This window comes from Talpa europaea, assembly GCF_964194135.1.
Source record: "Talpa europaea genome assembly, chromosome: 9".
Lineage (NCBI taxonomy): Eukaryota > Metazoa > Chordata > Mammalia > Eulipotyphla > Talpidae > Talpa > Talpa europaea.
In genome coordinates, this window is record NC_140076.1 from 2,303,642 (window position 1) to 2,318,594 (window position 14,953).

At 60.7% G+C, this 14,953-nt stretch overlaps 1 protein-coding gene across 1 annotated transcript in view; it reads right to left on the bottom strand.

Moving 5' to 3' along the window:
• The window catches only part of ACOT7 (acyl-CoA thioesterase 7), a gene marked incomplete at its 5' end in the record, with an annotated part of 69,016 nt that overhangs the window by 20,050 nt on the left and 34,013 nt on the right, over positions 1-14,953 (bottom strand). Inside the window, 3 exons of the mRNA XM_084241512.1 lie at positions 6,485-6,571; positions 10,967-11,081; positions 14,314-14,405. Coding sequence (XP_084097638.1) covers positions 6,485-6,571; positions 10,967-11,081; positions 14,314-14,405 — 294 coding nt within the window. The remainder of the gene's footprint in view (positions 1-6,484; positions 6,572-10,966; positions 11,082-14,313; positions 14,406-14,953) is intronic.

Genomic DNA, 14,953 nt, shown 5'->3' on the forward strand with positions numbered 1-14,953 from the left:
GCTGCTCTTTGGAGCAGAAGCTTCAGGGAGTGACGTTTTCACGAACAAGGATTCTTAGAAAGTGAGAGCTGGGAGGACCGCAGCGGAGGTTACCTAACTCGGAGGTTACCTAACTCGGCCCGCCCCCCCCTCGCCAGCCCGGAAGCCCCGCGGAAAAGCCAGAGGCCGGCTGCCTCCTTCCACCTCCTCACTGCGCCCCCTCCCCGCCGCAGGGACTCGGCTCCCATCTGCACGCAGGGGGGCGCCAGCCAAACGAGGTCACAAAACTGGGAAGGAGCATCTGTGCCTTATTCTGTACTTTTCAGTGAAATCAATTCCACCCACAGGCGCAATGACTGCTTTTCACAAGTGCCCGCGAAAGCCTAGCAAACACGAGCATCTGGGCAGGAGGCCTCCTCCCGCACCTCGCCCCCCCATGTCCACAGGCTTCCCGGTCCCCACCTGCCCACACACACGCACACGCCTGCCCTGCCTTCTGGCCCCTGGCTGCGCCGTGCAGGCCCCCGGGGTCCCTCCCAGGGAGGAGCTGGGATTAGGGTCGGGCAGCAGAGGCGGGAGGGCAGGATGCGTGTCCAGGGACAGAGAGCCTGCACGAGGGCAGGGAGCGGGAACCCCAAGGCCGGGCTGTGGTGGGAGGGGCTGGCTTGGGGGTGTAGGTGCTGCAGCAGAGCCTTGCTTTGCCAGGACTGACCTAACCGCACGGCTGGGGCGGGTCAGGGTGGGGGGACCCCAGAGGTGGGGGTGATCCCTGAAAATAAGTGGGGACCACTGCTCAACCAAGCTGAGGATGGTGAAAGCACAGGAGGTGGGGGCGGTGGAAGGGCTCTGCAGGCTCAAAGCCCCCAGCCCGCCGTGAGGATGTGAGCGGGAGCCAGCAGGGGTGCAGTGCATGGCAGAGGGCCTGGGGTCTGAAGACGGAATGCAAAGCCAGGGCACTGCCAAGCCCTCCTTCCTCTTTTCTGTGGGTGGATTTTATTCTTCTTTTTCTAGCTCAACACTTTGGTATTTTTAACTTTTCTTTTTAAGTGTCACAGCTCCAAGTTACCCATTTTCTTTCTGAGAATGTCTTTAGCCCGCCCTTCCGCCACACTCCGAGGCTGAGAGGAAGCCTCTTCCTGCGCGCGCCTTTCTAGATAACTTAGAAGTCCAGGTGTCACCTCTTCTCCCACCAAGAGTCACGGGAAGAGGCTTTCGTAACCTCCGGGCAGACCAGGGCCTAATAGGAGGGCTGCTTGGGCGTAGTGAATGCCGCCGGGAGTGGCTGGGGTGGTTGAAATGCTCCTGCGGTCACCTTCATGCGTATGTTTTGCAAATGCCCCACTGGGAAAAAGCACGTGACCTCCGTGGAGCACAGCAGCCCCTCTGCTATCTGTAATAAGGTGGAAAAAATTAAATCGAGACCAACTAACTCTCAGCAAGGACTTCCTCCCTTCCTCCGAGCTGGGTGCTTTGCTGTAACGGCTCATTTATCCCCCAGCCCCTCGCAGGAAAGGAGGGGCAGCCCGGGAGTCTCAGCGGGGGTGCCATTCGGGGCAACTGCACGGTCAAAGCTTTGGCCCACAGGCTGCGGCTGCTGCAGGCGGGAGACGTCCGGGCTGGGCACAGGGATCTGTCAGTGGCCCCTTGGGGGAGCCCAGAGAGGCGTGGGGACCTGGCAATCTCACGGGAGGAAAGGTGGTACGCCCGCCCAGGGGCAGCGTGGCTGAGAGGCCGGTGGGCTCAAGCGCAGGCCTGTGAGGGGCGGGGGGTGGGGCAGCAGCCGGAGCCCGGGTCGTGCGTTTCTGGGGACCCTGAGTCCCGGGGCCGCCAGGGCACTCGCAGTCAGCCAGATCTCAGCCCAGGCCTGGGCACAGCACCCAGGGCGCGGCTTTGGCCCAGCTCGCTGCCGAGCCCTGTCCTGGCACCGCCTCCAGCCTGGGCAGTCTGCACCGAGAACCCGACGTGACCCACGATGGGGAGGGGGGCTGCGTTTCCGGAACAGACCCCCGCTTCCATTCCCAGGCCCGGCAGGAAGCAGGGCACAGGCGGAGCACAGAAGGCGCTGGAAGAGGGCCAGAGAGGTCCACTCCAGGCTGAGAAGACAGTGATGGAGGCTCCCACTCCCAGTGATGGAGTGCACCGCAGGGGCAGGGCTGCAGAGCTGCTGGGACGGGAACCCTCTGAACCCCCCTCCAGCCTCTGCAGGGCCCCAGGGCGTGATGGAAAGAGGACAGTGATTCAGGGAGGAACAAGGTGCCTCTTTCCATAGAGCATGAGAAGGGCACCGCCGCTTACGTAAGGCAGCCTGGGAGGCGCACCCCGTGGCATGGATTCGAGTCAAGTTTGTCCTGTCCCAGGGCCCGACATTAAGTGGTTTTTCCCACCTGACTGCCCAGCAGAAGCACCGGACGCCTGCAGTTGTGTGTGCTCCAGGCCCTCCGGGCAGGCGGCAGGGGCAAGGCCATGATGAGCTGAGGGCAGAGACCAGCTGACCTTGACTTGTCAGAGGGACACCCCAGCTTGCTATGAGGGAGCTGACCAGACCGGGCAGTGGGCGAGGCTCAAGAGGCAGAGGAAGGCCCAGCCCAGGTATGGGGGCACCCTGCCCAGTGAGAGGCACAGGCCGCCCCCGGGGAGGGGCTCCAGAGGCGGGCAGAAAGCGGGGGTCTGGGGCACCGGCGTGAAAGCCCCTGGCAGGGGACGCCGGACTGAGACGCGTGTGTGGAGCTGCTGGCGGGAGGGGACCCCAGCCTCGGAGCGGAGCAGCGAGGCGCTGTTGGGGTGGGGCTGGAGGCCGCAGACGAGGCACGGGAGTCAAGCACGAGAAGCAGCAGCTGACTTCTGGGCGGAGCGAGGATGAGGGACAGCCCGGCCTCTGCCAGCACTTTCCACGAGCACTTTAAAACAATCTACTTAAAAATAAAAATAATGGGGCCTCCCTGGTGGCGCAGCGGTTGAGCACTGGGCTGCGAAGCTGCCTGCAGCCTCTGTAGCGCCAGTTCGATCCCCGGCCGCCAGTGAGGGAACCACATGGCACAACAGACCTCTCCTGCCGCGCCTGCTGCTCCCCTCAGCAGTGTGTTTCATCAGTCTGCCTGCTCTGCTCCCCGCCCTGGCTCTGCTGAATCCTCTCACCCTCCCGCGCTTCTGACTGTACCCAGTGCTTGTATAAATAAATAAATCTTTTTTAAAAAAATAAATAAAAATAATGGGGCAAAGAAAAATCTGTTACCGCTGAAAGTCTGGAGTTGACCACTCTCTGGGGTATGCCCGAGGGGGTCCCCCAGTAGCCCTAGGAGTCCCCAGCTCCCTCACACAAAGTCTGGCCACAGAACCTGGACTGGGGTTTCCTTTCACCACTGAACGGGCCACGAGTAGCAACTCTCATCTCGGGCTGAGAGACCTACAGGGGCCAGCCGCGAGGACCAGGCCAGGAGCCCCTAAGAAAGGCGCAGCAGCAGAGGCACCGTGGGGACCGCAGAGGTGGAGAACTGCGCCCTGAGGAGCAGCCGATGGAGAGACACAAAACCAAAGCCCCAGCCTTTCCCGAGTGGCTGAGAGGTGGTGCTCTGTGATGCAGCTAAATGCAGCACCAGAGAAACACCTTTGAAAGCAAACATCCCTGCAAACAAAAACACTGGAAAACAGCCTTTCTATTTCAGGGCCTCCATTGAAGCTCTCTGCACACACTCTGCCCCCGGACCACGCCCGCACCGCCTGACCACAGCCATTGCTGTGTCTCCTGGGGGACCCACAGAGACAGCGGGTTCACCCCCACCAGCTCCCTGCCCCGACTTTGACTCTCTTCCTCTCGTGCACCCGCGCGGGTTGCAATCTCCTAAACAAGGCCCCGCTCTGAACCGGCATGGGGAGCCTCGGGCTCCCGGGGAGGAAGATGCTCCCTTTTGGGCTCAGGTCCCACCCTCAATGTGCCCCAAAAGGGTCTTAATTGTGGCCTGAACCTAAGTGCCCCCCAGATATCCGGGGCTCACCCTTCAGGAGTGTATGTACAACCAACAATGGAAGGGGGGAGGGGCCTCCCCGGTGGCGCAGCGGTTGAGCGCTGGGTTGCGAAGCTGCCCGCGGCTTCTGCAGCGCCGGTTCGATCCCCGGCCGCTCCCCGGCCACCGGAGGAGGGTCCCACATGGCGCGCAGACCTCTCCTGCCGCCCGCTGCTCCCCTCAGCAGTGTCCTTCGGTCCTTCTGCCTGCTCTGCTCCCCGCTCTGGCTCTGGTGAATTCTCTCACCCTCCCGCGCTTCTGACTGTACCCAGTGCTTGTATAAACAAAACAAACAAATAAATAAATAAATAAAAACATGCCTCTATAAAAAAAAAAAATTAAAAAAAAAAAAAAACAATGGAAGGGGGGAGAAAAGGGGAGGAAAAGCACCTCTTTGGGGGCTGCGATCCCAGCGCTCGGAAGAGGTGGGAGGGGCCGTCCACTCAGGACTCAGAAAAGGCAGCGGCCAGGGCCAGGAGAGGTGCTCGTCCAGCACACGACCGGAGTCCGTTCGTTGCGTGCTCCTCTCCTCACCCCTGCGTGTGTGCGTGTGTCTCTCTCTCTCCCTGTCTCCTCCACTCCCCCACTCTCTCCAGAGGCTCTGTCCATGCACCCTGACCAGGCCAGCCTCCCATCTGCAACCCCCAACCTCGCTGTCCCCTCAGAGTGGCACAAACACTGCTCCTCAACTCAGAGCGTCCCTGGCACACAGACTGCAGGCCTGTCTCTCTCGCACACAGCCTGGAAATGCCGAATAAAAGCCAAGTGAGTGGCAATTCCAGTTCACATCTGCCCCCAAATTGGCATCGACGGAGACATAGTTCAGTGGAAACGCTGATGCCCAGGACACCAGGCCCCATGCCTGCGGGCGCTTGGGGCACAGCTCGGTTTCTTCCAGCAGCGTGGGGCCTGTTGACTGGCTTCTCCTGCATTACTGGCTCTGGAACAACGAATAGGTCTGGAAAGAGCACTAGGCATGAGTTTTAAATCAGGGGCACAAACCCCACTGAAATGGGCACTGAATACCATAAAGCCCTGCAAACACCCGGCAAGCAAGGGCCCATAGTCGACACAGCCCTTCACCCCAAGAACACGCACGCGTGCCATGGATTTCTGGGGATCCCTCCTGGTGTTTATTCAACTATGGAAGAAAGGCGGGACTTGATTTTAAGCGTGTGGGCTTTTCACCAAGGAGGTGGTGGTGGTGGAGCCACGTTAGTGAACTTCCAACGATACGAAATAAAAGCTTTGGCAGAGTTTGCTAACTCCTGGCAGAACAGCGCTCTCTGGTTAAAGACAGTGATCGGCAGAGCCTTGGTTCCGAGGGTCGGCCTTGGACTAGGGGGCTGCCCCCCACATGCAGGAGGCCTGCCACACGCTGACAGAGCAGACAGGCCGTGGGGAAGGGGAGTCAGAGAGCTGACAAGGCCAGCTGGCCTCAGGGGAGAAAGATGCCCTGGGTGGGACCTCAGCAATTGTGCACGCGCAGGCAGCCAGGCTTTAGGTGAGAGGAAAACCACCATCAAATTGAAAAAAGAACAACATGAAAGAGGATCAGCTAACAAAAAACAACAAAAAACAAATTTTAACACTATCTCAAATCAGGATCTACTTGCTCTTGGTCCAGACAGGTCTGGAGCCCATTCCAAGCTCCTCAGCTTTTCCATACTCCGCGCCCCTTGCCCGAGGGATAACGCCAAAAAGCCTCTCTGATCCTCGGGAGGCCCAGGGGACCTGCTCCTGAGGCCCCATTCTGTAGAAATACCTACGTAACCTGCCTGCAGTGGTACCCCAGGAGTTGGGTTTTGAAGGATGCACAGGGGTTTTCTGGGAGAGAAAGGAGAGCGTGGCAAGTGGAAACGAGAGCACAAGTACAGGTGCCCACTGTGCCTGGGAAGCGAGGAGGAGCGGGGGATGCCATCAGTGCCCAGCCCACACCTCTGGCACCCTCACGACCTCGATCACCACCTGCCCCTCTCAGCGACTTTCCCCCTTAAGCTTGTTTTTAAGTTTACTTTTATTCAAAATAACAATATCTATTAAATGCTACTTAATAGTTCCCCAAGCACACACAAGCAGTCACTCACGATTACAGTAAACAGTGTCCCTCCGTGAACCTGGAGCCGAGTCCCCTTGCGCTTGACCCTGTTCCTCAAGTGAGGAATGTCAAGGCCTGCGAGAAGAGGAATCTGACCAAAGGAAGGAATAAATGCAAACGCCAGCAGCAGTGACACTGTCAACTCTTGGCTGAAGGTCCCACTGTTGCTCCCTGGGGACATTAGGGACCCCCACCCCCAACCCCACCCCACAGCTCCCTCCCTCAGGACAGCATCCAGCTGAATCTCATTTCCCATTGCAAACACGGGTGCGGACAGCACTTTGGTCATTTTTTATGCAACCTCTTGCAAGTTTAAGTTTATTCTTCATTAAACATAAAAGCCTAAACTGGGGCAGACGCAGCACGCTTCCAGGAGAGGGACGGGGCATGAGGGCCATGCACTCACCTCCGTGCACGAAGCCGTGCAGGGTGCAGTCGGAAGGCCCCACCAAGTGGATCAGGCTGGACTGGCTGTAGCTGACCGTGTTGGGCTCTGGAATCACAAAGGGGAGAAGTCAGGCCCCGCAGGTGGGCCCCAGGCCTGACGGTGCCGGCCCCACCCGCCATCCCAGCCGTCAGCCAGGCATCTGCTGCTGTCAACTCGGATTTCTCTAAAACTGTGGTCTGCACACAGCTCCCCGGGAGAAGGAGAAGGTTTTCGAGGACTAATCGGCCATCGTAGCGGGCCAGTATGCCACTCCCAGCGGACGCCAGCGACCCCCTCAAACACACCAGACCTGCTGGGACCCACAGCAGCCACTGCGCACATGGGCTAAGCCCCAGGTTTGAGGCGACCCCCTGTCAGGAACCTCCCACCTGACCTCCACTCCCAAGTTCACTCCTGACGCTAGTTGGGCAACTTATTACGGAAATTCTGGGAGGTTTAAACATGTGGACAGTGGCTCTGGGTGCCTGGCAAGGGCGCTGCAGAGCAGTGTCCCTGGGCACTGGCCCCACCGCCCCGGGACCGCCCTCCGTCCTCATCTCAGGAGACACAGCACCGGGTGCTCCGGGCACCAGTGGGCTCCCCGCCCAGTGCGCAAAGCCAATGGTGAGGTTTTGAGAGAAGAAAAACGCTTATTGCAAGAAGACAAGCAAGAGAGAAGAGGAAGGCCTCAAATCCACCCTCCCTCTAGCTAGGGGAAGGGGCCATCTTGGTTTTAGCGAGAAGGAGTGAGAACAAAGGAGCTAAATCTTGGCTAGAGAGCGGGCTAAGGGCAAAGGAAGGTGGCCTTGGCTGAAGCTCGTGGTGAGCCACAGGTCAGGAAGGGGCTTTCTTTCTTTCCTTTTTTTTTTTTTATAATAAATTTTATGTTTGTATTCCCCATACAATTGCAACCCCCCCATTCTGACCCCAATCCCTCCCCTCCCGCCCCCCGCCCCCCTAAAAGTGTCTCTGGTTCATAGTTTTTTGTTGATTTTGATTTTCACTTTCTTATAGTTATTCATTTTCCTGGTCCCTTATTTAAGTTTTCTAGATTCCTGCTATGAGTGAGACCATCCGGGATTTTTCTTTTTCTTTTTGGCTTATTTCACTGAAGGGGCTTTCTAACAAGAGGAGGTCCACACCCCGGGGGAGCGGCGCTCGAGTGTCTATGAAGCCGCACTGAGACCGAGCGACGACGTCCCGGCTCAGAAGGCACCGCTGGCCCCGCCACCGCCCCTTCTAACGGGTGCGGGTTTCACTTTAGTGGGGGTCTCTGAGCAGACCCCCGAGCGGCCCCAGCGCACTCGCACAGCCGCCTTCCCAAATCTTCCAGGCAGGGTGACACTCGCCACTCCTGCCGGGGACAGCCGATGCTCAGACCCGGCTGCCGAGCCAGCAACCTGGGCGCCGGCACTGCAGGCAGGAGGCCCCGGCGTACGGCCGGGACAGGAGGCAGCAGGACTGAGTCTGCTCAGTGCCAAGGGCTGGCGGACGAGGGGATCCTGGCCCAGAGGCCATATAGGGCTCTCTTAAGCATCAACGGTCGCCCTGCCACTTGGAGAATGGCCTGGTGCTCCCCACATGGGATTTCAAGCCGTGTGGCTGCCAGGAGGGGTCGTAAAGCCAGGGTGGGCTGAAGTGTTTACTTCTGACTCAATCGCTGTCTATTTGTTTGAGGCCGCGCGGCTCGGAGCGCTGTCGACTCGGCCTCGAGTGTGTGTGAAGTGCCGTCTGCAGAGGAGTGGGGAGCAGGGGGTGCAGCCGCCTGATACCTGGCGAGACCGGGTCCTGGCTGCACCAGAAGAGGTGATGTGGCCTTGGCTGGAAGGGAGCTTGCTCTTGTCCACAGCCGGTTCCTGTCTCCGGGGGTCTGGACACTGCCTGCCCCTCCGCCTGACTCACTGTGCAGACTGTAGTGGGTGGGCCCAGCTGTCAGGGGCCCTGATGCTGCCGTGGCTCTGCCTGCCTGGGGCTGTGCCAGGCGGGCCCTCGAGCCGGGAGTAGGACACAGGTCCCTGGTGCCCTGACATGGACCCAACAGCCAGTGATTGGCAGCAGCGTCCACTCCCTCCTGAGACCACTGCCGGCAGCCTGCCATCTGCATATGGGCCAAGCAGCCTGGGGGCCTCTGGGGCTGAACAACCCATCGACAGTGCTGACGGATCTGCGTGGCAGACGGGTAACACCACGGGCACCGGGCCTGTGCAGGGGACCCAGAAGCGGCACACCTGTGCCCAGCGCAGGGTGTCCAGATCAGCCCGGACTGCTGAACCACACTGGGCCTCGGAGTAACGGAGGCCTGAGAAGGCGTGCAGTGCCCGATGTCTCAGGAGAAAAAGCTGCCGCGGCCCTGTCCCCTTGGCACGTCCAGCCAGGGCCACGCCCACAGCGGGGGGGCCTCGACACCAGGATCTGACTGGGGGACAGGATCTGACCTGGGGACCAGGAGGGCAGAGCCTGCGGGGCCACCGCAGCCCGTGCTGCCCAACCCTGGTCTCCGCCTGCAGAGCCAGGACAAAGGCCCGAAGGGAGCCCCACGCGGCTTTTGTTTGCTTTGTGTTTCTCTCACAAAAGACTGAAAGTCCCTATTTGATAGCATGAATGGAAATAAAAGCCCCGAATTTGGCCCAGCGTCAAAACCGCTTAGACCAGCTAAGAGGCTCGCCAGTGGACACTGAGAAGGATTTCTTTTCATTTCAAACAACGGAATATTGTAAAAGTCGCTGTCGTGTCAAATATCTCCTCATTCAGATGGTAAGCCTCTGAAATCCCCGGCACAGCCCAGTCCTGCCGCCCTGGCAGTGCCCGCTGCTCTGTAGTAAAGTTTAAAAACATCAATTGAGCCGGGTCTCCCGATGTGCTGGCGTTAGAACGTGCACTGACGAGCTTTCACACCCCGAGTCCTTGTCACACCCCAAGTCCTTGTCAGGGGCCTGTGGGGTCAGGCTGTGTGGACCCAAACCCTGGTTCCGACCTCCATCTTCCTCTCCCCTTCTAGATCACCCTGAAAGCTGCCTGCCACAGGTCGGGGGCCTGAGTGCCCACCCTCTGGAGGAGCCCCCCATCCCCGACTCCCGTTCGCAATAGTCAAGTGATTTAGCTCAACCGAGCCAGGCACCGGGACGCCAGGGCTTAGGGCCACCATTGGCTGGCTTCTGATTTCTGGACCTGCCATCCAAGATGCGGGGAGAGCTGTCAGGCTCCAGGGCGGCCGCAACAAGTAGCCCTTTGCTGCTGTTTCCAGCTGAGGAAACAGGCGCTGAGCAGTTACGTTCCCATGGAGGAAGAACTAGGTCCAAACCCAGCAGCTGCCCCCACCACCGCGCAGGAGGCAGAGACCTGGGAGGAAGGTGTTCCCCCTGGGGCGAGCCCCCCGCATCAGTGGCACCGTGGACATGGCCAGGCAACGCTCACCCGGGCTGCCGGGGTGCTCTGACTTGCCAAGCTGCCGACTGTAGTGGGATGGACAGACGTGGAGGCAACAGTTTTAAACCTGAGGGCAGGAAGGCAGGCCCCGGGTTCGGCTGAGGCAGGGCTGACTCTGCCATGAATCACAGACCCCACACGGACAGTCCCTCGCGTGGCCGAACTGGCCCTCCGCAGTCCAGGCCGGACCACTGGCAGCTGAGGATCACAGCCTCGAGGTAATTGTGTGTTCTCTTGTCAGATGGAGAAAAAGACCAAAACCTGGGTTTTAAAGAACTGCAACGACACCTGAAGGATGACGCCGGGCCCTGGAGGGGGTTGCTAGGCAACAGCAGAGGAGGCCAAGCAGGTTCCAGCTTTCAAAGTGCCCAGAGCTGCAGACAGGGCAGGGTGGGGCAGGGCCAGCCGCTCTCACCAGGCCCAGCACTCGGGACATGCTCGGGCCTTCCCTCCGCTGCTTGTCACCGGGACCAGCCTGGGCAGCTCAGGCCGGAGTCAGAGGCTGGTGCCCCAGGCGGTGGGCCCCGCCAGGTGTGCCAGGGATAAGGAGTGGGGGGTGAGGCTTCAGCCAGCCAGGGTCTCACCGTCCTCACTGCCAGGGCCCCTCGCGGAGTGGGGACGGGCAGAGCGAGGCCCCGCGTGTCGTCCAAGGGCACTCGGGGCCCATCGCTGGAGGAAGGTTGCTCAGGGCAGATGCGCGGTTGCCAGGGGCCAAACCCCCATCTCAGACACCACCCGCCAGAGGACGGGAGGGCTCCCAGCACCCCAGTGGCCTGAGGGTCCCCAGGGAACAGTACCAGAGCCCCTGCCCTGACTGCAGCTGAGCCCCGGGGAGTCCTCCGTGGAGGAGCCCATGAGGAAAGGCCCCTCTGGAGGGAAAACACCCCTTACCCTCTTTGTTGGGATTTGGGATGGGTGTTTCGCTTACGCCGGGCTACCCTAGCCAAGAAGGCCGAGGATGGGAGCCGGGAAGAAGGGGGTTCGCCCTGCACCTCAGCCCAGTCCACCCCACCGCCAGCGCACACCTGCACTCACCTGGGTTCAGGACGGGCTGGACGATGTCCCCGTTCCGCCACTTGGTCTCCATGCGCTCCAGCTTCTGGGCCTCGTAGCGCTTGCGGCCCTCCTCCTCCTGCTCCTGCCGGGAGTACTGCGGGGGCACGGGGTCAGGCGCTGCCCTCCTTGCCCCAGCCCGGCTCGGCCTCCCCGGCTCTGCACGGTCATCGGGAACTACTGATCCTTTTTCTGATAATGTATGTTTAATGTGTCTAACAAAACCCAGAGGAGATGACATTCCACGGGGTCCACCAGAGGGACCCCAGGACAGATGTTTGCCTCACAGCCTCCTGGAGTTATTTTTATGGCCGTGCGGGGTTACATAAAAAAGGTGGTTCCTCCTCCCACAGGCTCGGCAAACACTTCACGTGACCACCTGTTCTGCTCGGGCCTCACACTGGAGTCCAGTCCCCACGAGGAAGCAGCAACCACCCAGCCCGAGACACGCATCCACACCTCGCACCTGCCGGCTCCTTCTTGCCCTCACCCCTGGGCAGAGAACTGCAGCATCAGGGAGCCCTGAAAGGCCCCACCAGGGGCTTCCCTGGTGGCACAAGGGGTTAAGCCTCAGCACTATGAAGCTGTCCGCAGCCTCTGCAGCATGAGTTCGATCCCCGACCAGGGAGCTACCCACATGGCACAGCAGACCTTTTCTGTCTCCCTGCTGCTCCCCTCAGCGGTGTATTTCAGTCAGTCTGCCTGTTCTGCTCCCCGCTCTGTCTCTGGTGAATCCCTCACCCCCCCCCCCACCATACCTCTGGTCCACACCCTAGCTCTTGTATGCATAAATCTGGTCCACACCCTAGCTCTTGTATGCTCTTGTATGAATAAATTTTTTTTAAAAAAAAGGCCCCACCAGCCTCGTGCCACAGACTCCCTAGGCCCCGACACCCTCGCTCTGCTGACCGGGGCAGTGGGCCAGCCATGTGTTGGCGAGGGGCACCCAGGGGCTTTGACCCAAGAAGTCAAAAATAAAAGTGAATGTGAAACTTGCTTCTTAGTCCTCCGGCCTGCAAAGAGGCTGGGCTCCCTAAGGTAACAGCAATGGCCCACTCACTGCCCTCCATGCCCACCGGCCTCTGTGCCTGGTGCAGGGGATCCCCTTAGATCCCTGAGAGGTTGCAGGTGCTGGGGTGCCCTGCCCTGCAGCTCTGCTCCCAGGGCTCACCCCGGGCCAGGCTCCCTCTTCCAGCAGCAGCAAAGTCCACCTCTCACTTGCAGCCGAGCCAGTGGAAAAGCCAGGGGGTCAGGGCCCGGGTGTTCTCTCCGCCCCCCGCTGACCCTGACTCGAGCAAGCCCCGCTCAGACTTGCTGCGCAGCCAGGCTGGAAGGCCTTGCTCTCCCTGAGCGCACGGCTCCGAAATGGCACGGTGCGCACAGCTCTCGGGCTCCAGGTCAGAGCCCACGCTGCAGCGGCAGGAGCCGCGGGGCCCCTTCGCTTGCCCTCCACAAACAAACCTCTTCCTTGCCCCGCCACCGGCGCACGGCCAGCAAGACCGCGTGCGCTGGGCCTCTCGAGTAAAATTGATGGCTGAGCTTAAGAGCCCTCAAGAAGCGCCTTTTGAAGACATTTTGTGAAAAGAGCCAACCTCCCCAGACTATAAATGCTCGTGTGTCCCGCACCCTCGTCAGACCCGTGGCCAGACGGGACGAATGGAGGCTCCCGTCCAGACACAAGCCACCAGGACAAGAGAACCCAACCTCCTTGCAATCACTTCCCTGCTGGCTTCCCTCTGGGGATAAAAATCACTAGAACCTTCTAATGACAACAGGCTGGCACCTAACAATCACCCCCCAGGGCTCATCAAACCCAGCTGCCGGGCAGGAGCCCAGCAGCCCAGCCGGGACAACACAGCCTGTGCAACCACGCAACTCGAGCACAGGTTCAGACCCTGGGAACACCAGTGTCCACTCGCTGGTGTCGCCTGGCCGGGCGGGAACTGCCCTCAAGCATCGCAGGGCCACCAAGGTGCCTGTTCTGTGGGGTGCCTGGGTGTGAGGGGGCGAGGCGTGTCTGCCATGCGTGTGTGATACATGTGGGGTGCGCACATGTGCACTGGAGGTCGTGCGAGACACAAGCATAGAGGGGTCTGTGCAGGTTGTGGGCCAGAGACGGCTCTCTGTGAGGGGGCAGAAGGCTGGCAGGATGTGGGCAGCCACTCAGGCTCCCACAGCGCAGGAGGGGGAGGCCTAGGGGCGCGGGACGCCTCCCCAGGAGGCGAGGGCCTCTCTTTCCAGGCAAGCAGAGGCTTGAGGAGGCCTGCGGGCGGGGGAGGGGAGGCGGCACAGATGAGCATGAGGCGCTGCAGCTGGGAGCCCACGGCCTCTCCATCTGGCGCTGCTGCTCCCGCTTCAACGCCCCTCCACCAGGCAGGGTGGTATTTCTGTCTTATCAGACCAGCTCCACAAAGGGAAGGGGTGGCTGAGGACTCCTCCAGGACGTGGGCGGGCCCCTCCCGCTCTGGCTGGGCCTGGGAGCCGGAAGGCACAAGGGCTCTGGCGTTTAGTCCAGAATCTCCCTCTAGCACCAAGCTCTGGGGCTGTGGGGCTGAAGCAGAGCCGGCCTTGCTAGGTGCCTCTGAAATTTTGTAGCCTCTGAAAATCCAGTCACGTAACGACTGTGATCAAGAATGTACCCGCGAGGAGGCTCAGGGCACAGGCAGGTGGGCAGGCCCCGTGTCACTTCGAGAACAGACTTGGCCTGAGACTCAGCCGGCACATAGAGCTGCTTGAAGCTGGTGTTTGGGGGGCGGGGGGAGGCAGATGAGGGCTGCGTGGGTTACAGGGGCTCCACTGGAATTGGAGCGTGTGTGACCTTATTTGGAAGAGGGTGTGTGCAGGTGCAGTGAGTGAAGACGAGGCACCTGCTTTCCCAGGTTAAGGCTGAAGGACCGACCCGCCCTGCCCACCCAGACGAGGGAGGGGGCTTTTCAGGTCTAGGGGGGAGGGACCCAGCAGGAGGCCAGCCTGGGGCAGCCACCTCGTAGCACCGGTGGAGCACCCCCTGCAGGCTGACACCAGGAGGGCCAGGAAGCACGTCCCCAGGGTCTCTGGGGTCCAGGGCCACCCAGGTGGTCAGCAGAGGGGCAGAGAGGGTGCAGCTGGCCAGGGACATGGATGGCAGGAGGGACTCTGGGGTCTGTTCCAGTTATATTGTTTGTGACAACCGTGCTCTGTCCAAGGGCACGGAGCAGCTCCCGCAGAGCTGTGAGGGCCACGGGCTCTGCACCCCGGGGCCGCTGGTGGTGCGCGAGTAGAGGCAGCCGTCCTCCCAGGAGCTCGTGTGGCCCCGGCCCAGCCCTGAGAGGAGGAAAGGGTCTCCTTACCACCACCGGCGGCACCTCCAGGACCTTGTCCACATTCTTCAGCGAGAGAGGCACGTACCACAGGGTGGCCTTGTTGGTCAGCTTTTTGGTACCTTCAGAGACGAAAACCAAGTTGGGGCGGCCGGGAGGGGTCTGGGGGGCAGGGCACAGTCTGGGCTCAGAGCTTTCAGACAGGGGCCCCTGGGGAGCTTCCAGGCCCACCAAGCTGCCCCTCTGTGGAGGCTGCTGGAAGGACTCCAGGGCACCCCTTTTAAGCGGGGGGTGGGGGTGGCCAGGCTGTTGCTTTCCAGCACTTTTTAACACCTGAGGACTCACACCCAGAGGGTGTCAACTGACTCCAGGCACAGATGCCAATGCCTTCCACAGGTGTTTGGACAAAAGGAGAATTTGGTCATTCACCTGTATCAGAGCCTCTGAGGAGCTGCCCAGTGCGGGCAGACCCCTCACTCTGCCGCCTCCCAGAGAAGAGGGGAACAAAGTTGGGGGTGGGGGCTGAGCCTCCCTGCAGACCCCAGGTGATGAGGGACTTCAGGGTGGAGAAGGCACTGCTGCTCCCTGCGCTGGCTGCTTGGACCAGCAGTGCCCTCTTGGGCATCCACCTGTCTAAGTGCTGCCAAAGCTCCAGCCTGCAGGTGGGCCC